The sequence below is a fragment of the Lycorma delicatula genome, chromosome 7 (assembly GCF_047948215.1).
Source record: "Lycorma delicatula isolate Av1 chromosome 7, ASM4794821v1, whole genome shotgun sequence".
Classification (NCBI taxonomy): Eukaryota; Metazoa; Arthropoda; class Insecta; order Hemiptera; family Fulgoridae; genus Lycorma; species Lycorma delicatula.
The window spans coordinates 36,607,591-36,628,227 of NC_134461.1; the positions used below are offsets into that span (position 1 = coordinate 36,607,591).

The following is a 20,637-nucleotide window of genomic DNA, read 5'->3' on the forward strand; positions in this document are numbered from 1 at the left end:
CATATTAACAAAAGTAAATATTAACAGACATAAATCAGATAGTACTAATAAGCAAAGATTAAATATATTTCTTCACATAACCATATTTCAAAGATCATTTCCCAAAAAATAGGAACAGAAAATGCCTTCACTAGGCAAGGCTTTTAAACATGTTAAATGAAAAATAAATGAACCTATTTTTAAAAAAAAATTAATTTATTTTTTCTTTCTTTTTATTATTGTTATTATTTTATTATACAATTTACAAATTATATGATTCAATTTATTTATTTTTATTTTTATTTTACGCCCTCATTAACTGTTAATACTCTGAATTAAATACTTTTATAATCATTTTAATTGTATTTTTTTTATAACTAACAAAATAGAGGAGGTGCCCAATTCAACCTAAATTATTTGTTATGTACATTCACTAGATGAACCAATTTGATTTTTTGTAGAGAAAGTTCCTTGAGTGATCCCCTAATAAGTTTATTCATCTAACATAAGTGAAAATCTTGTTCAATGAATAAACTGCATTACTTACATAGACAGTTACAATGTTTTTTTTTCTATTTTTTATTAAAATTAAAGAGAATTTAGAATTAGAAACTTATAATAAAGAATAATATGTATTCACTCATTCCAGAGAGCTAGTTGATGGTTGGTAGTGATTTCTTTACCATCATTTCTCTGAATTTCTTTTCTAACATTTGACAGTATGTAGGTTTCTCACAGTTTTTCATGAAAATATTTTTTCCGTACAGGTAATGCTTTTGCAGGAATTTTCCAGATTTTAAATAAAAGTATAACTAAAACATGTTAAAAAAAAAACCTTTTATAACTAAACCTATTTTTTTTATCTTGAAAATTTTCATAAAAAATGAAAAGTTAGTACTTTTTCAATAATATTTTTGAAGTTCTGAATCCATTAAAGTAGTGACAAATTAAAGATTAGTTGTTTTTAATTTTTTTCAAACTTTTTCAAGTTTATTCTTGAGATATTATTGATGTACAGACTATATTAGTATTTTTTCTTTCTCACATGTGTATTTTTCAAGTTTTACACTAAAAATCATTATTTTTGGAAGCTAGGGGTTTTAATGCTTCCTTTGTTTTCATATTGATATACGTATAATTCATTTACCCTCAGGATCTGTGCATATTGTAAGAAGAAAAAAGTAGAAAATTCCACCTGCACGGATCAATTTTAAGTGCTAAATATGAAAATCGTACAATTTTTTTTTGAATTGTTTAATTAAGAATCACTTATAATACTGAAATCATAACTAACACTTATTTTCAAAGCATTTTTCATTTTATTCAGATATTCAGTAAAAGAAGTCATTGAAAAGTAAATTGGAAATTATATTTTTAAATTTGGTATTTTTATTTTGTATGGTTTACATTTTTTTTTACAGAGGCCCAGGATAATGCTGATAAATATTCAACTGAATTGGAAAGAGTTAAATACATACTCCAGAGAACAGAAGAAGAGAAAAAAAGATTGGAAGATGAGTTATATCTGGTACATAATTGTATTAACTTAATAGCTCTGTAAATATATATCATATTTTATTTCTTTAATTTATTGATGTTAAATAAATTCTGTTTCTAAAATATATCTTAAATTTTCTATGATATAGGAAGAAAAAAAATTATTTTAAAATTATATAATTATATTAGATTTTTTCAAGCTTATATTATGTTTTAGATTTTTAAAGTTCTATCAGTTGTAGTAAGAAGGTATTAAATTAAAAAAAATCCCTTGTTATAAAATGTAATAAAATATAAAATTAAAAATGTTAAAATTTTATGACATTATGACTTAAAACATTCAGGGTAACATAACAAATAATTCTGTTAACGAATAAAGTCAATCAATAGCTGCAATAATTACTGAGAAAATCGTTAACATACACCTCACACGTGAAATACATAATCCCCTTTTTTCACTATGCTATAGTTAAGGTTTAATAAACAATTGTTGTTTTAATACAGATTATTGAAGAACTTTCAATTCTTTACATAATTCCTTGTTACAGTTACTTATCCATTGTGCATTGGTTTCTTAAGACTAGGTGCAAAGGTCCTGCTGCACATGTGATCCAGTTATTTATAACAACAGCCTGAGAAGCCCAAATTAAAATAATTCTGATGGGATGAGGATTGAACTGAGTGATGGATGTTACAGTTACTGCTAGACTACTTTTTCAGTAGTTCAATTGATGATTATGCAATGCATAGATGAATTTTTTTTTTTTGTAATTCTGAAATATATCAGGTTTCATATTATTACATGCTAGCATGATGGAGTTCTGACTTCAACAACAACACTGATGTATTGTAGTGCATTTTCATTTAAAAAAAATAAATCACAGAATTGGTCTTTAGTATCCCAAAAGATTGTCACCATTACTTACCACAGATGGCCAGGTTAAATTTTTTGTGACTGAAGAACTGGATTCTACCACTTTGATTATAAGTCATTTGTTTGATCTGAATTATAAGATACCATCTGTACATTCTAAAAATTGATAACCTTTAGTCAAATATTGTTAATTTGATTTCCTTACTTACATGAAGTCGAATTTCCTTGAAATTGTCAGTTAGCTGTCTTGAAACCCACTTTGCACATCTTTTCTATTATTTCAGTTTGTTATAAATAATTTAGTGAATTGTACCATTAGTTACATTGTACAATTTCCAAATATTATTATTAACTACTATAAATTGCTTTCTTCTTGATTAGTTCATAGTGTGAGAGTCCTAAACTGAAGTTGAGACTACAATTGATTGTCCTTCATGTAGATTATCAGTAGCATCTATTCAGATACTTTTAAACTGTTAAATCTGCTAGTAAAAAATTTGGAAAATTTATATCATTACCATACTTCTTTTGATTCAGGAGTAAATTTCAGGTCATTTTATATTTTTATAGAAAAATTGATTGCTCATTCTCAAAGTTTTTATGGTAGTAATATTCAAGCTTCCAAATTGTTGGCAAAAGTGTGTAAATCGTGCAGGAGACTATATAGAGAAATTACGAAGGTATTAATTGTATATATTAATCAACAAATTTATTGAAAAAAAATTACTGTTTATATTTTATTCACTCTCTTAGAAAGATGGATTTGAATAACTTTTTGTATAATACTCATCTACAATTTTATTTCATGAGTAGCAAAAGCATGTAGTGCCCTTAATGATAAAATATAAATTATTATTACTATTAATAAATAAAACATTTACAAGAGAATATAAAAGAATTGAGACTAAGTATTATCAGCTAACATTATTTCATGCACATTGAAATGATTTTGATCAAAGGGTGGAAATTCATGTGGAATTTATTATTTATTGTGAAGCATAACCTCACTTCTCTAGCTCAGTGTATAGTGTGATGAAGCATGCTTCAAATTAAATAGTCTAGTAAACGATCATAGTTGTGTTTATTGGTCTGATGAGAATCCTTGTGTAATTATGGAGAAGGAACTTAATTCCTGAGGTTCATGTTTGGTATTGGAAAATAAAAGAGGAGTGCTGGGACCTTATTTCTTTGACAGATGTTTAACAGATTATCATATGTTGAGATTTTTTTATTTCCAAACTACTTAAAACCCTGTGTTTAACAACAGCTATTTCTATGTTTGGCAGCAAAATGGGCCACCTCCTCATTATGCTCTTCAAGTCAGTGACTTCCTCATGGGATTTAATGTCATAGAAATTTTAATCCTGTGTAATTATTAAAGACTTGAGACTTGATATTCTCTTTAAATCTAAGTGGCCTGAAATACCACAAGGAATCAATTGAAAACTATTTCAATTTATTTTATTTTATTATAATTCAAGACAAACTTATTGAAAAATTGTTTAATCCAGTGGTTAAATGCTGCCATGATTCTATAAGGGCAGATGATAATATTTTGCACATCTCTAAATTAAACATTTAATTTTAATTTAATTTTTAATTTTTTTTTAACTTTCTTTCAACTGATTTCTTATTAGTAATTAGGGAAATTAACTTTTATATATGTATAAATTCAGGTGTTCATAATATAGAAGAAAGTCAATAGTTAGATCAAATTTTTTTATAATACAGTGTACTCTGATATAAAGCCAGTATAACAAGACTGTAGTGGTATTGCGATTTACACTTTTATAATCAGGAGTGGTAAATTAATTTTTTTATCCATCATAGGTTAAGGAGATGCTGAAACGAGAAGTTCAAAAAGCTGAAAATGATAGTAATAAAAGTACTGCCATAATTGCAGAATATAAAAAAGTAAGTTATTTTTTAATTATAAATTTATTTATTTATATTATATTTTGGATGTATTGTTTATTTGGTTACATTTTTATCTATCACACTGTTATAGAATTTTTGCCTAACTTTCAAGATCAAAGTCGATATTTATGTTTAGGTTGTTAGTATTAATAAGATTTCCAGTTTGTAAAACTCATAAAAAATGTAAGAACAACATCAGAAGTAGCAATCTTTCATTATTTACATTTTACAATTAATCCATGCACTGATTTAATATCTTAAAACATTATACGAGGGATATCTCTAAAGTAAAGACCGGTGGGAAATTTCTCTCCTTAAGGTTGGCAAATCTGTGTCGTTTATGGCCACGCTAGTAATTTACACACTGCATTGTTTTCTGTAAGTTTTCACGTTGTAGTTTCTTTGATTACGTGTGAGTTATTATGTTACAAAATAAATAGGAAATCAGTGTTGCCGCCAACTGTGAAATACGTGGAATCATATGTTTTTAAACCATCAAAACATTAAGCTGGCCGAAATTCAAAGACAGTTGGTTGCTGGGTATAATGTAATGAATGAAGGAAACGTCTGAAAATGGTGTGAAAGGTTTAGAAATAACAGAATTAATATGCATGATGAAGAACGATCAGGGAGGCCCACGTTAATCATCGAGGACTTGTTGAAACACGTCGATGATGAAATCAGAAAAGATCATAACTCAACGACTTCTAATTTGGCCCTTCTTTTTTGTGATGTTTCAAGACCTATTATCGGTTGACTTGTTGATGACAATTTAGGCTTTACAAAAGTTTGTGGACGTTGGGTTCCACATGTCTTAATGGAACGTCACAAAAAAACTGATCTACTTTGGAATTTTTGATGCGCTGTACAGAAAAAGGTGATGAGTTCCGTAATATTCAATTGTTACCGGCAATGAAATGTGGATTTTATATTACACAGCAGTCAAGTGAATGGCATCATCCTCAATCACCAACCAGACCAACAACGGTCAAGCCACAACCATTTGGACGCAAACTGAAGGCCACAGTCTTTTGGGATTGGTTTGGCATACTGCTGATTGATTTCATGCCACATGGAACGATTATAAATGCAGAAGCCTACTGTGAAACTCTATGTAAGTTATGGTGTGCCATTCAAAAGCTGCAACACGGGCAACTGACCGATTGTGTCATCCTGTTGCGTGATAATGCACATCCACATGTTGCGGGTCCGACACATGATTTATTGAAAACATTTGGATGGGAAATTTACGATCACCCACCATATAGTCCGAACTTAGCTCCTTCTGATTACCATTTGTTTGAAAATTTGAAAGAATTTTTGAGTGATAAGTAATTCACGGGTGACGGTGAACTTAAAAATGCTATTAAACAGTGGCTAAATGGACTGTCGGCAGAAGAATACGATGAAGGTATATTGAAGCTGGTGTATCACTACGATAAATGTCTTGAATTCATGTGGCGATTATATGGAGAAGTAGTGTAAGGTATGAAGTTTAAGAGAAATAACAAATATAAAGTTTTCTGAATAAATTTTTTTACATTGAAACTGTTTTTACTTTTGAGATAACCTCTCGTAATAAATTTTAGCTCCACCCCAGTATTCGATGATTTCTACTTCATTCTAATCAAACTTAATACAGCTTACTTATTTTAAGCAGTTTGAAGGAAGTATTTATAAACAATTTAATTTTAAGCTCAGTGTAGTAAATTTGAATTTTGAAATAAAAGTGAAAAAGTATATTTTCTATAATTAGATAATTAATTATTTAAGTTAATTATTATTTTTTAATTTTTTAGATAAATCGAAGGCTGGAAAATGAACAGACAGCAGCAAAAACAGCTTTGAATCAACTCAGAGTAAGCTACTATGCTATTTTATTTATTGTTAATAATTTATTCATTTATGTACACAGGTCATATATAAAGTAAAGATTGTTTAGCTGTAATAAATTTAAAACGAGTATTAATTAAAAATATTAAATAATATTTGGTATTTCACAATAGCATTTTATTTTTTTACTTTGTCATTTTTAGGATTAAAACACTTAATTTAAAAGCACCTTCAATACGTCATGGAGAAGGCCTAGTGCCTTCTTTCGTATTGGGCATGTGGTTTATCCTGATTGGGATCTTAATTTTAAGATTATGAGTATCCTGTATAAGGGTGTTTGTGAGGCAATTATGTTATATGCGGTGCCTGTTTGGACAGACAGGCCAAAATTCAAAAGCTGTCAGGATATACTGTTACGAGCTCAGCGCCTTATACTTTTAACAATAAGGGGAGGCTACCGTATGATTTCACAGGAGGTGATCTTGATGATTGAAAGTGTGAAACCGATAGACTTGATTGCATCTGAGAGACAATAGTGTTATGTTGCTAAGTGGTCAGGAGAGCTGACTTCAGAGAAAGTTCAGGAGGTAGAGCGACGTGCCAATGCTTTATGGCAGGCCAGATGGGATGAGACAGAGGCTGGCCATTATAAGCACAGTCTCTTTCCAGATGTTGTCTGTTGGGTAAACCCAAACAAGTATATGATGAAATTTCTGTCTGGGCATGGTGCCTTCAGGGACACATTGCAGTGATTCAGTCTGGCAAATTCTGGTTTGTGTTCATAGCGTGGACAATTGGATGATGCTTTCCATGTGCTATAGGATTGCAAAGTATGAGTTAATGCGCACAGAGTCTATTTGTGGGCTTGATATTACCAAATCGACGTTGGATCTCTGTGCAAATTAGAGGAACCAGGCTGAATGAGCAATTGTGGAAAACTTTGTCTACTTGCCACAGGAGAGGATTGCAAAAGGAGTCTAGGGCTTATTCTGTGGTTTAGATTTGTTTTAGGATCTAAGTTTCTGTTGCTTTTTGTTTATGTTTTTCTGATTTGTTAATGTTTTTGTTTTATGTTTTGTTTTGTTATTTTTGTTTTTATTTAGTTCAATGAAGTTGCTTGTTGAACTCAACTTATATACCCAACATCGAGTAGGAGTAGGTCAGTTCCTTCAGTTGTTAGATCAGTCTTGTTCAAGACTTTGACAAGATGTGTTTTGTTTTCAACATGTTCTTTAGTTAGTAATACACCGATGGGAATGTCAAATGTGCCATTCGCATCGATGGCATCTTGACTGAGGCAAGATCAGCCAAGGTTTTAAAGATGACCTCCAGTAAGGCCCATCAGGGCTAGGAACAGAGGAGGCTGGGAACAGAGGTGTGGCAACCATAACCATTATTACATGACAGGTGTCTTCCCCTACAGGTCAGGCTCCATTTATGACATTACCCATCATATCTAGCCTGCCTATCAATGACTAATGTTAACTGCATTTTACTCTTTTAAATCTAGCATTCCATACAATTCTTTTATTACTGCTACACAGTAATAAAAGAATTTATTACTGCTACACTATTTAACAGTAAAATATTTACATTAGTTTTTGATAAACTTGATTTTTTATTGTTTTCCACCCATACATCTTACTTGAAAAAAAAATTTATACATATATCACTAAGACCATCCTAATTTACTTTTTCTTGTCTAATTCAGACAATAGTTAGTTGATTGATGCATCTAGCACACAAATTTCTCTATACCAAAGATATTCAACAACAATTTCATATTGGAGAAACTTGAAATCTTAAAAATGAGATATAATCCATCAATAATGAATCTTCTATACTTAAAAAATTTAATTGTTTATTTTTGTTTTCAGTTTTTCAGTCAATAGAAGCAGGATGATTTTCAACTAGAGCACACGATCTTCATTTATTAAACATAAGACACTTTTTCCTGAAACTGGACCTCTTTAAAACCTCATTATTACTTACTGCTGTTATTTTCCTTTAATTTTTACTAGTGAACTTTCATAATAAAAAAGCTGAGATCACTTTAAGTTTCACTTTTGGGGATATCTTTTTTTTATGCACGTAGACACGTATAAACAGTAATATTATATTAACTTTATTCTTTCTGTTGTAGTTACTACAATAAGGAAATGGCTGTATTATTTATAGGAAGTTAATTGCATGTAAACATTCTTTATTTTATGAATGGTCCTCATAGTTATTGGAGAGCCTGTCATTCAATTGTTGATTATTGAAATGTGTTCTTACTATTCCAGTCAAAATATAAACTATTACTGATTTGTTCTTTAGAAATTAGTTAATTTATAGAACATAGATTCTTATTGTAATTGTTGTAAGAGCTATTATTTTTTATTAGTGAGTAGTTCTGGATAGTCAATATCTATTAACACTATTGTTTTTTTTGTTTTTTACAGAAAATGTATAAGTCCATATATTTTTCTCATTGTAATATGAGAAATATATAATGAAAATTTTATATAAAATATATGATGAAAATGAAATATAATGATAATTTTTCAATTTTAAGTTAATTTCTTATAAACAATTTTTGAGCGTAATCTTGTGTTTCAATTTATTTCAGTAACCATTTAGCAAAGCTCTTTAATCATATTAAAAATGCAAGTTGAATGACAGTTTTTCAATTCTCTAATTCAGTCATATTTTTATAATGCATTAAATTGTAGAATTACATTTTTTTAGCATACCCTATTTTTTCCTAATCTACTGTATCTTTCATCATAAATTTCTGTATCAAGATCAAGCTCATATAATCCTCAATGAGGCTTTTTTATCTTCAGGATCACCATTAGGTATTGCTTCAGAAGGTGAAATGAATGACAGTTTTTGTAGCATGTGAAAATACCATACCTGACTGGGATTCGAACCTGGGACCTCCAGATGAAAGGTCCTGGGAGGTTAAAAAAAAAAAGCAAAATAAGAATAATATAAATAACTTAAGTTAAATAAATATATTCACACTGTTTCTTCAGTCTGTTTATAAATTTTGATTTGATCATTTTAACTGGATAGATCTATCTAGTTAAAATCTATCCACATAGTTTATACTTGATTCTTTTCAGTTTTAATTTATTTTTAATTTTATTGAATTCTCTTATACACAGCATACTTGTGTACTAGGGTCATTCAAATATAAACTGGAATTTTAAACTTGGACTGACAAAGAGCAGTGAACGTGGTTGGGCACTGCGAGTGGTAGTTAGTTGTATATGTGTGAAGGGGGAGCAATCGGCCAGCCACACCTGAAGGTTACATTGCTACATCAGGAGCAGGATGTACCATCATCTGTTGCGTAACGAATTATAATCTGATTTCTCACAAACAAAAGTGTTAAGTCCTATGAAATTTTGACTCTACTTCAGACAGTTTGGATATTCTATCCCATCAAAATCTCAATTGTTTGATTGGACCAAAAAAAAAATTTTGAAGTGGCTGTGATGCAGTGGAGAACAAAAGTCACGAATGTGGTCTGTAGATTAGTGATGACAACATTCAGGCTGTTTGACCTTGTGGAAGATGACCTTCGCTAAAATTGCATCAGAGATGGGCATAAATGTTGGGAATGTGCATATACTGTTGTCGGACATCCCAACCCCCTGGGGGAAGACATCCACCATGTGATGTTACTGGTCGCCACACCACCCCCTCTGCTCCAAGCCCTGAGGGGCTTTACCAGAGTTCGTCTTTAGACCATCTAACTGATTACATCTCACAATCATCAGCCAGGCCTCAACTAGGATGCCACCGATGTAAATGCCTCGGCAGACATTTGCATCAGTAAGATATAAATCAAATTTCGCCTTATGTAGGCCTCAAATGGACATCTTCACATCCAACTTAACATGATTCCCTCAAACTAACTGACCAAAAACCACGGAAGCATGAACCCCATGCCTAGTCCAAATTTGACAGCACTGTTCATGACTGTGAATGTCTCAGAAAATGAAGGCGTTTAAAGTTAAATCAGTGCTACACTTATTAACTTAATTCCTAATACATATTTACAGGAAGCTATATCCATCACCTTTAGTATGGCATCTTCACTGCTCTTGCCTGGTCGGAAACCATACTGGTTGTCCATTAGCAAATAATCAGTGGCCAATCTAACATTAATACGCAAATGTAGGAGCTTCTCAAAAACCTTGACAATCACAGGTAAGAGCGTTAGTGGACGGTAAGAAGAACTAACAGTAGGATCTTTGAACAACAACACCAAGTCTCCACACTTCCAACACGCCGGAAAGTGGTCGGTGAAGAGCTATCTATTATATATTGTAGTTAGGGGACCAAGGACTATTGGAAGTGCTCGGACGAGGAGCTCCACTGTGATACAATCATATCCGGGGGCCTTGTGCCATGCCATACTACAGATCATCTGGCGCACCTCCGCCTCATTGTTCTCAGAAGATTGTAAGTCGGTCTCGAAAATGCTGACCTCCTGTGTGACACGCCGGTGGTATGAAACCTCACCCACCATAGTGTCATCTGGGAATCTGGGAGCCAATCATTCAGCAAAATATTAAGGACACAGTCCTTATCAATTAGCACACCCTTACAGGTTGACAAAAGCTGACAAGAGGACATCTTTCCTGTAGGTTTCTCTATTCCTTTGCTGCTGAACGAAGGAGCGCCAGGAATTAAGCTTGGAGGACCTAATGCTATGAAAGTACCTAGCCCTCCTTGTGCGGAAATCTGCAGTTAGGGCCGCATGCAAATCGGGATCACCCTCTTATTGCACAGCCCTTCTGAGTTGATTCACAGACCGCTTCATTGCTGTCAGATTCCGAGACCACCAACCAGATATACGTTCCTGGCCAGTGCCTCTAGGAATGGTGGCTTCAGCCGCCGCCACCACTGCAGAAGTGAGATTTTTTGCCAGGACATCTAATGGCAGGCTGTCAAGGTCTCGAGAAAAAATCACCAGTCTGCACTTCAACAAAGAAGAGAATTTCGGCCAGTCCGTCCGCCTTCCTATGCAGGAAGCGGCCCTGGTAAACAGGAAAGTGTCCTTCATGGTCATCGCTCAGCTCATCCACTATTTCAAAAAGTAACAACTGATGGTTGCTAGAACAGTCGTTGATCACAGATTAGTCATGGACACTGCCAGGGATATTCCTACCAATGGTGATGTCCTCTAAATTGTGCTGTGCGATGAAACTGTCAATTAAGCCACCGCCATTATCAATGATCCCACTGTGCGGAAAAGCGACTTCACATTAACATCAGCACCAATAAGGATTGGACCATTACCCACAATACAAAGGATCCTATCTCATCTTACTAGGTGTTCCTCAGTGGGATTCCTCTATTGGAAATATGAACTAACAACTGTAAGGTTCTGACCACGAATGGCAAGTCTGACCACAATATGATGCGTCAGAAACCTGCTGTATAAAGACACTATCAAGCGACTTCCTGCACAGAATAGCAGACATACAGGTATGTATGACACAGAAACTTTTCCAGCTGTGAAAGCCTGGCAGATCATTCCTAATGACATATTGGTGCTATAGAAGGACAACATTGAGGCTTCGTCTCTCTACAATGTCACCTAATTCCACCTGGACTACTTAAGCACCTTGGGCATTTAGTTGACCAAACCTAACCACCTAAGGAATAAAAATGCAGCGCAATGGCTCTTATGTAACAGCCACACTCCTTACTAACAACTGGGTGCCCATGATTCTCGTGCAAACTCTTACAGTTAGCACAGGCCGGATCATCGGACCTATGCGAACAATTGTGACGTTTGTGGCCCTTCTCGCCACAATGGACACACACTAAGGCAAACTTACAAAATTTTTTCCTATGACCATATCTGCAGCACTTGAAACATCTTTGGGCATCCACATACTCTTTTAGTTGGCAGGACGCTAAATTGATAAATAGTCTGCCTGCAGACATAAATTTTTGAAAGAGACCAGAACTTACCTCAAAGACTCGTGATATTTCTGGGTATCATGCCTACTTGTTTTATAAACCAACCTGCAGTTCCGCCAGAAGGCAGCTTCATCCAAATCTGTGTGTTCTGTTCCCTAATGAAGGACAAGACATCTTCATCAGTAAGGTTATGGTCAATATCGTAGACTATAATGCAGGGCCTATGTGTTTCCTTCAGGTCTATTTTCACATTCACTCGTTTAACTGCTGTGGAAATTCTAATTGCTTGAATGGTCTCTATATCATCCACTACCACAATTAAGCCCTTGCTGGTCTCTTTAATGTTCCTGATTTTAAGACTTCCGGTCATCCCAAAGGGCAACCTGGAGGCCTTTCTTCAGCTGACTGCTAGGCAGTCAAGCCCTCCGCCCCGCTGACAAATACAGCCTCAGGTTTTTTTGGACTGGCTGGTTTCACGTCCGCCCCTAACCACCTCAGCATATCTTTGCAGCTGCATTGGAGCCGGGCCGATTTATGGACTACAGTTACTTCCTTAGGTTTTTAGGCACATTTTCAAAACCCTTGATGAGAGCTGTGAATCCCGCTCAGAAGAATTCGAGATGAGGCAATAATCTCCTCTTGGTATCTGCACTAGTACAATTGGGGTTTGCTAGATAGGAAGACAAGCCATCATCAATTTCAGGAAAATGAAGCATTTTCCTGAAATTGATGATTTTGAAAGAGAAGAATGACTCATGTAATTGGCACTGGTTCATCTTAGCATTTCTATAAAAGACACTTTGAATATATAATTCCTAAACAGTTGGATGACTAGAGATGGAGTTACTCTTCTCAACTCTGGCTTAAACATCATAATAGCTTGGCAGATGATTTAATGTTGTAATTTCTGCAGAACCATAATGCAGAATGTATATAGAATGTCTATAGAGTTATGTTAAGTTAAAAAAATGTAAAAAGTGCATAGTTTCTGCCATTGAATCACTTCAGTGCGTTCAATTTCTCTGGAGCTACAAATTCCCAATATCCATTAATATTTAGTAACTATTAATGCCCTTATTTCATGAGTCTTTTTCACCAAATAATATGTGAAATTGTATTTTCAGGTAAGAATATCAAGTTGTGAAAAATGTTGTTCATTGGCAACAGAGAATATAAACAACGACAGCAATGAAAATACAGAAGGAAAAGATAATCGGCAGACTCAGTGTCAAGAGCGAATCAAAGAACTTGAATTAGAACTGGCACAGGCGAAATTGGCTCAAGTTGAAGCTGAGTGTCAGAATCAGGTATGTTATTATACCTGAGCTTTTCTTTGTAACATTATTATTTACTCATATGTTCTTACCAATTTTTTATCTTTTGCAGACTGTAAAGTTCCTTTCTTATTGTATAATGATATTTATCTAACTTTACAAACAAGATTATAAAATGCTACTGTTGTTTTTCTTAAGATACTGCACTAAATATTTATTCATAATAAATATAAGATTGCATATGTTTAGAGCAGTTTTTAATCTGTCTTTTCTTTAATCTGTTTTAATTATATTAAATCCATATTTAATAAACTAGTTCTCATGACCAGTCATAAAAGTTGACTAGGTAAATGTCATAGCAATCGATCCGACAAATAATAAGAATCCCACTATAATAGAATAGCATGCCACTTAATGAAATTATATTGTTTCCATTAATTTGAAACAGTAGCATTATCCTTAGCAGCACAACAGTCAATTCTAAGGAAATGCATGTGATATCAAACTTTCTTTTACGATAAATTAATTTGGAGAAAATTATACGTGTGACTAGCATCTTAGCATCTGTTGCTTCCAGCACAAATGTCGTAAACTCTGCTTTGATGATTTCTGTGGTATGTGTATTCTGCTTAAGTCTGCAGCAGGTGTTATGTACTAATGTTGTTATCTTACATTATTTTCATTGAAGATTTTTTTTTATTATATCAGGAATTGTAATCTGACAGAATAAGAGCATGGCTAGTTGTTGATTATTATAGGAGAAGACAAAAGAGAGGTACAAAATAAGTGCAGAAAAAAATAAGTAAATTGCAATGATAAAAAATAAAAGGGCAGGAGAAGCATTATAAAGATCCATCATGAAAATTTAAATGTCGTGAGAACATATAAATACTTGGATAGTGAAATATTGGAAGGGTGAAGAAAAAATTAAGATCAGTGTTTTTAAGTAGGTAGAAGATTTTATCAACATGTGAGGTGATTAAAAAGATATTTATTAAATTCAAAGAATTTCTTTATTATATGATCCTTAGTGTTGAACAGGTCAAAGAATTGGATCAGAAATTGTGCAGAAGAAACTAAAATACAAATATGCAAATCGAGATTTCTAAAAATAATATTACAAAAATTTTGAAAAATTTTTAAAAACTTGCTTTATACTTTTTAGTCATGCTTTAATCAAATTATTATCATACATTGCATGAGGTTAATTTGGATTTCAAAAGATAACATCATATATTGAAACCCCACATAGCTGTTTTGCATATTTTGCAATTTTTTACATCCACACTGTTAATTCCACCTTCAGTTTACCTCCATATGGGGGGTTGTTTGCAAAAGTAATGGTGGAGTATTGTATTGCCACCCAACCTTTGTAATTGTGCAAAATTTCATCAATCATGGATGTGAGATTTGAGGACAACATGAAAAAAACCATTGTGAGTTAAAGAAAGCAAGTAAAAATCTTAGAAAACAAGAAAGTGTACAGTAACATTATAAGAGAAAGACCTGGTATTTGTAGAATACAGGAAAGGATAAAACAGAATAGATTGAAATAGTTTAATTATTTAATTAGATCGGAGGAAAGGAGCATATCTAAGAGAATTAGAATGGTAAAAAAATAACCGAAAGAATAGATGGAAGGTGGAGGTGCTAGATAAGGTATTGGAAAATATTATTTAGAAGTCTTATAATTTAAATAATTGTTCGATGAAGAAATGTTGAAAGCGTAAAAAATGTTGCTTCATATCTTCAATCCACAATTGATTGGTTATGAGGAAAAATGAGAAAAACTATTGTTAATTTTATTATGTTCCTTGCATTAATATGAATAAAAATTATTCATTTATAAAATTATTCAAAAATAAAATCTTGTTTGAAAATCTCATGTAGTTTTTATTTTTTAATAATAAAATTATAGCTCTGGCTTCTAAAAGTAAAAATTTAAAAAAAATATTTTTTTTACAAAGGGTTTTATGTTGTTTTTAATTTATTTAAAGTTTATTGAAGTACTATTTTATATTTCCTTTCTTAAATTTAATTTAACAGTTCATCAGTTTTGTTATTTTAATCAAAAAGTTTAAACTGTATGAATAGCAAGAGAGGTAGTAAGATGGAAGTAAATCCTTCCTATAATAAGATGTGTGTAACTTGTTTTAATTATTAACTCAAATCTCATCTCAGTGTTTATAATTTAATTTCTATTGTTTTTATGTTATTTTTACTATTTATTTTATTGTAGGATTTAACGCATCAGCTGTCATCTGCATTAACTGAATTACAGACTGCTCGTAATTCATGGCCACCATGGTTACATAAAACATTAACTTCAATTAAAGAAGTAACAGCTAATAAAGCTACACAGAATCAAAGGCGAGATTCTGCACCAGCTGATACTCTTAGCCGTGATGAGACTGCTTTCTAATAATAAAAATGAGTATAAAATTGAGACTTTTATTATTTATTGTATAAATATGATTGTAATATTATTTGTTGTTGTTATTATTCTTTAGTTTATGACCAAACAGCTTTTGATTAATTATGTAGTTATATTGTCTATATATATATATATTCATACACATTTATACATATTACCAATATACTAACATGACAGTGTAATTTTATGTTAAAATAAGTGAGATAAAATGACATTATTTAAAATCATTTTAATTTTTGAAATGGTTTTAAACATTTACGTGTGTATGAGTGTGTATGCATTAATATTATGTTTATGTTACAAAGATATTTTGTATTTAACAGTAGTCAGTACACCATTCTATTATTCATCTGTATTCTTTAACATTATTATTGACTTCTTAACTGTTAAGTATAATGAAGTAACTTTTACTGATAATTTTCTCATGATGCAATAAAAATCTGACTGAAGTGTGGTCAGTATAATCTCAAAATCTTAGTCATTGCTATGAAAGTACATGATTAACCTACCTCATTAACAGCTGTACTCTTAGCAGGTTCACTCACTAGCCAGTCTATGTTCCACTTTGCTTGTGGAAAATATGAAGAGCAGTTAGAAAATTTTTAAGTGGATTTCTAGCTTAATATAAGTTAAAGTTATTTTTAAACATATTAAAAAACAACTTTCTATCCAGTATGGTGGGATATTCCAAAATATATGTATGTATGTTGAAATTATAAAATTAAATATATTGAAATATATTGCATTAGATAACAAGCCTGTAAAAAATTCCATACTCTAAAAATACAATAATTTTTTTATGTATAAATTGATATTTACAGCATATTTAGATATTTTTATATTAATTTACAGTAATTATTTTGGAAATTATCAATTTTTTTTAAGTTATGTCATGTGATATACCATACTTCAATAGGAGCAACCTACATCAAATTAAACCTCAGATTAATTTAATCCAAGTAAACTCTGGCAATAAAAGGCGTTGTACATTCAGTATGAATGTATATAAAACTGAAAATTAGAGGAATATGACTAGTAACTCATGTATAAATGCTGAATGGATAAAAATGGTTTTGTATGGAAAATAATTAAAGAGGTGTAGAATTTTCTTCTTGGCTTAGACCTAAAAATGTTTCATTTATTTTTAAAAAGATTAAATTTTCCTGTCCTGTCAAAATAATATCTTCTCTTTCATATATGTCTGGAAAAATCTATGCTTTATTTCTTGCCCCTGTAAAAGAATTGTGGAAGAAACAATCTTTTTTATGTATAAAATAAAATAGATGTAAAATTATGAGTAATAAAAATCTGCTTGAATAGTTCATGTATAATTAATTATTACACGTTTAATATATTTTTGTTATGCTTTTATATCTTTTATTATATTTTTGTTTTAAAATTTTAAATCATAATTTTGATTTGTTTAATTGTTGATTGTTCATTTATAATAAAGTAAAAAAAATAAAATTTATGAAAATCCATTTAAAAAAATGTGTTGATGTAATAAGTTTTTCTTAATAATAATATAATATTAATCTTGTTATTTAGTATTGTATTTTTTTATTATAAAATATTTATTGTTTTTAGGCAGCTATTTAAGTAATTTAGTAATTATATCTAGAAATACCAAGAAATACTGAATACTCAATGATTGTCATTGAATTTTTACCCGTTATTATTTTTATTTATTTTCTTTAATTAATTTTTTTTTTTTTAAATAATTTGATTCATGATCAAAATCATTTATTACAGTTAAGAAGTTAAATTATGTGACTCATAAAGTAATTTTTGTATATTCACATATAAAACTAGAAAGAGATAGTATGCAGTAATGCCTTTTCTTGTTTCATTTTGCTGAACTGTTCTGTTTTATATTATGATTGTTACAAAAAAAAAAAAAAAATTGTTCAGATCAACAATTTTTTCTGTAATTACTCTCAATGAAAGCCTTTTATTTCTACCTCATATGCAAACTATTAATTATCACTACCATTATCATTTATTTCTAAACCATTATCACTAGATTTTTATTGAAAAGGTTTAAATAACTAATTAGTAAAATAACAGTTACAACACAATTCTTACTTATTTTAGATATTTTATAAAGAATTAAAAATTAGTTTTTAATTAAAAAAAACAGCTTATTTTTTTTTTAATAGAACAGGAGCTAAATCAGCACTAATGATACTTAAATAATATGTAAACTGCTGAAAAAATGATTAGGATTTTTTTGAATATGCAATTTGTATCCAAAAAGAATAATAGACCAAATATAAGCCAAAAACTTATTTGGTTTTATTTTTTTTCATTGTTACAATTTGTTGTTGTGGAAAATTGTACTTCAGCACATACTTATTTCAGTACCCAGCATTTACTCTTCCATTTTCTCTTTGCAACACCAAAACCCAAACTGGGAATCCTGTATCTTTCACTAATTTTTTTTATAACAATCCCAAAGAACATATCTGTTTTGCGATTAATACTTCAACACTATTAATTATTTTTATTCTTTCTTCTTCAATTATTTATTTTTTTTTGGATAGGGGTTTCTATGTATAGTAGCTGGGTCCCACATAACCAACCATATGCTTGGGATCTGTAAAAACTAAGATTTTAAATAACAAAAATTTCATTCAGAAAAGATAAACTTTTGGTCAAAATCTGTTTTTCATTATTTCTGTTATATTACTGTATTGTATCCTTTTTTGTATTATTTTTTATTTATGTTTTTATCTGTATGCATTACTTATTTAATAATTTTATTAATATCAGTTTAGTATAATTAATATAATTGTGTAAAATTAAAAATAATTGTTTTTAGATTGTATTTGTGTAAAATCTGTTAGTCTTAATTCCATTATAAATGTTACTTATACTAGTTTGAAAATATGAGTCACACCTTGCCTTGCTTTCTCCTTTCTTTAATAATACCATATTTATAGTAAGTTATAAATTAGTTAATTGTATAGTACAGTGTATTATTTTAATATTATAATTATTTTTTGCTATGGATACTATAAATTATGTAAAATTATAATGTAAGATAGTAATAATAAAATTAATTTAATTGATCAAGTGTTGTTTTATTTTATTTTTTTGATTTACTTTTACTTTCTGGGTTATAGCACTATATGCTGCTATAGCAATAGCTATAACAGGAAAGTGTGTTATCGATTGGTAAAAAAATCTAAAAATATTTTTTGTTTTTTTTAAGTTTAGTCCCCTAAGATATAAAAAAAATGTTTTAAACAGAAAAATAGATTTAATTAAATTGTTAAACAGAAAAATAGATTTAATTAAATTGTAAATAAGCTATTAAAAAAGATTTTTATTTTAATGCTTCCAAGTCCAAAAAATCTATTTTTGTTAGATGGATATTTGTGCGTATGTACGTACTACATATGTATGTTGCCTTTGTTTGGTCTTATAACTATGGATCCCATTGACTGATCGTCTTAAAATTCTGTTAATAGGTACTACCTTTGGGGAAAAGAACGTATTAAATTTTTGTAAAATTTAGGAAAGGAAAGGGTGTTTTAGCCAAAATAAAATAAAATTTCATATATGTACTGAAGTTTTTTTTCAAGATAAATTACCAAAAATTTGTATTTAACATTCACCCCTCCCCAATAAAATATATATATTTTTTCTTTTTTAACATATTTATTGTTTTAAAAAAGGAGTTAATTATCTATATTTTCTACATCAATAGGCCTTCAAACCGCTATAAAAATTGTTTGCACCCTTACACTCCAATCATCTGTGGTAACAAAGAATATTTCTTTCATTTTTTTTTATGTTTAATAAAAAAAAATTTAAATCGATAACATTAAAATTTATTACTATACATGGTTTTGTATTCAGATTTTCTACTCATATTTTAATTACTTATATCTTTAGAAAAGAACAAGAACACAAAACTAAGTCTGAGCATTAAACTTTCATTATGTCCTCCACAAGTATAGAAATAGTCAGTTTTTCTATTTATTTATTTATTTACTTAACTATGTATCATAAAATTATAAATACATGTTTTTACATAAAATGTGAAAAAAATCATAATTTTGGTTATTGTTTTTCCGTAAAAAGGAACTATTTTATCAAAGAGCTTAAAATGAATGAATTAAAAAGAAAATTGGAGAAAAAATTTATGGGCAGTTTTTCATCAAGAAACTTTTATAAAGATTTTTAAAAAAAACTTGGCAGGCATAGCTGGGAATGAGCGATTCATTAACCGCTCTTTTTAATTTTCATAATATATTAATAACATACATTTCATTTCTCAGTTGAAATCAACAAGTTGAAATTCTTTTCCAAAATGTTTACTTCTGTGCAATATTACTTTTTACTTCCTTGTACCAAGTACTTGACCATCCCGGAATTTATTTTGACTAGTTTCGGGTGTGATGTCTATGTATGTATGTATCTTACATAACTCAAAAACGATTAGACGTAGGATGTTAAAATTTTGGATTTAGTACTGTTGTAACATCAAAAGTGTCCAAAAAATTGAAGTTTTTTGTAACATCTTATCTTGGAGAAACATAATAGCATGGTTCTGTTTTTCCATTTAAGTGAAACAATTTTTAAAAGAAAAAATTACATTGTTCATATAAACTATTAGAAGATTTTTTGAATCATTCTTAATACTAATTTATGTAGGATAATGATATGCAGGCTCATTATAATATTCAGACCTTATATAAAAATTCAAAAAATAATTAGTCATAATCCAGAGTCTTGGCAACAATTCATATTTTCTTTATATTCTTTTTCATATCAAAAATAATGAAAAAAACTTGTGCAGTTCTGCACAAAAAGACCAACTTTTCATTATTTTATTCTGTTTCCTTTTGAAAATATAAATTCATTCTAATCTAAAATTTTGCAAAAAAACCTTC

The 20,637-nt window shown here is 30.2% G+C and overlaps 1 protein-coding gene across 3 annotated transcripts in view; it reads left to right on the forward strand.

Annotated features, from left to right (window-relative positions):
• GAPcenA (GTPase activating protein and centrosome-associated) overlaps positions 1-18,811 on the forward strand; it is a 102,627-nt gene extending 83,816 nt beyond the window's left edge. For all 3 annotated transcript variants that reach the window (XM_075371928.1, XM_075371930.1, XM_075371931.1), the window contains exons 15-19: positions 1,401-1,507; positions 4,181-4,264; positions 6,067-6,126; positions 13,153-13,335; positions 15,542-18,811. In XM_075371928.1, coding sequence (XP_075228043.1) covers positions 1,401-1,507; positions 4,181-4,264; positions 6,067-6,126; positions 13,153-13,335; positions 15,542-15,724 — 617 coding nt within the window. In that variant the 3' untranslated portion in view covers positions 15,725-18,811. The remainder of the gene's footprint in view (positions 1-1,400; positions 1,508-4,180; positions 4,265-6,066; positions 6,127-13,152; positions 13,336-15,541) is intronic.
• The last annotated feature ends 1,826 nt before the right edge of the window (positions 18,812-20,637 follow it).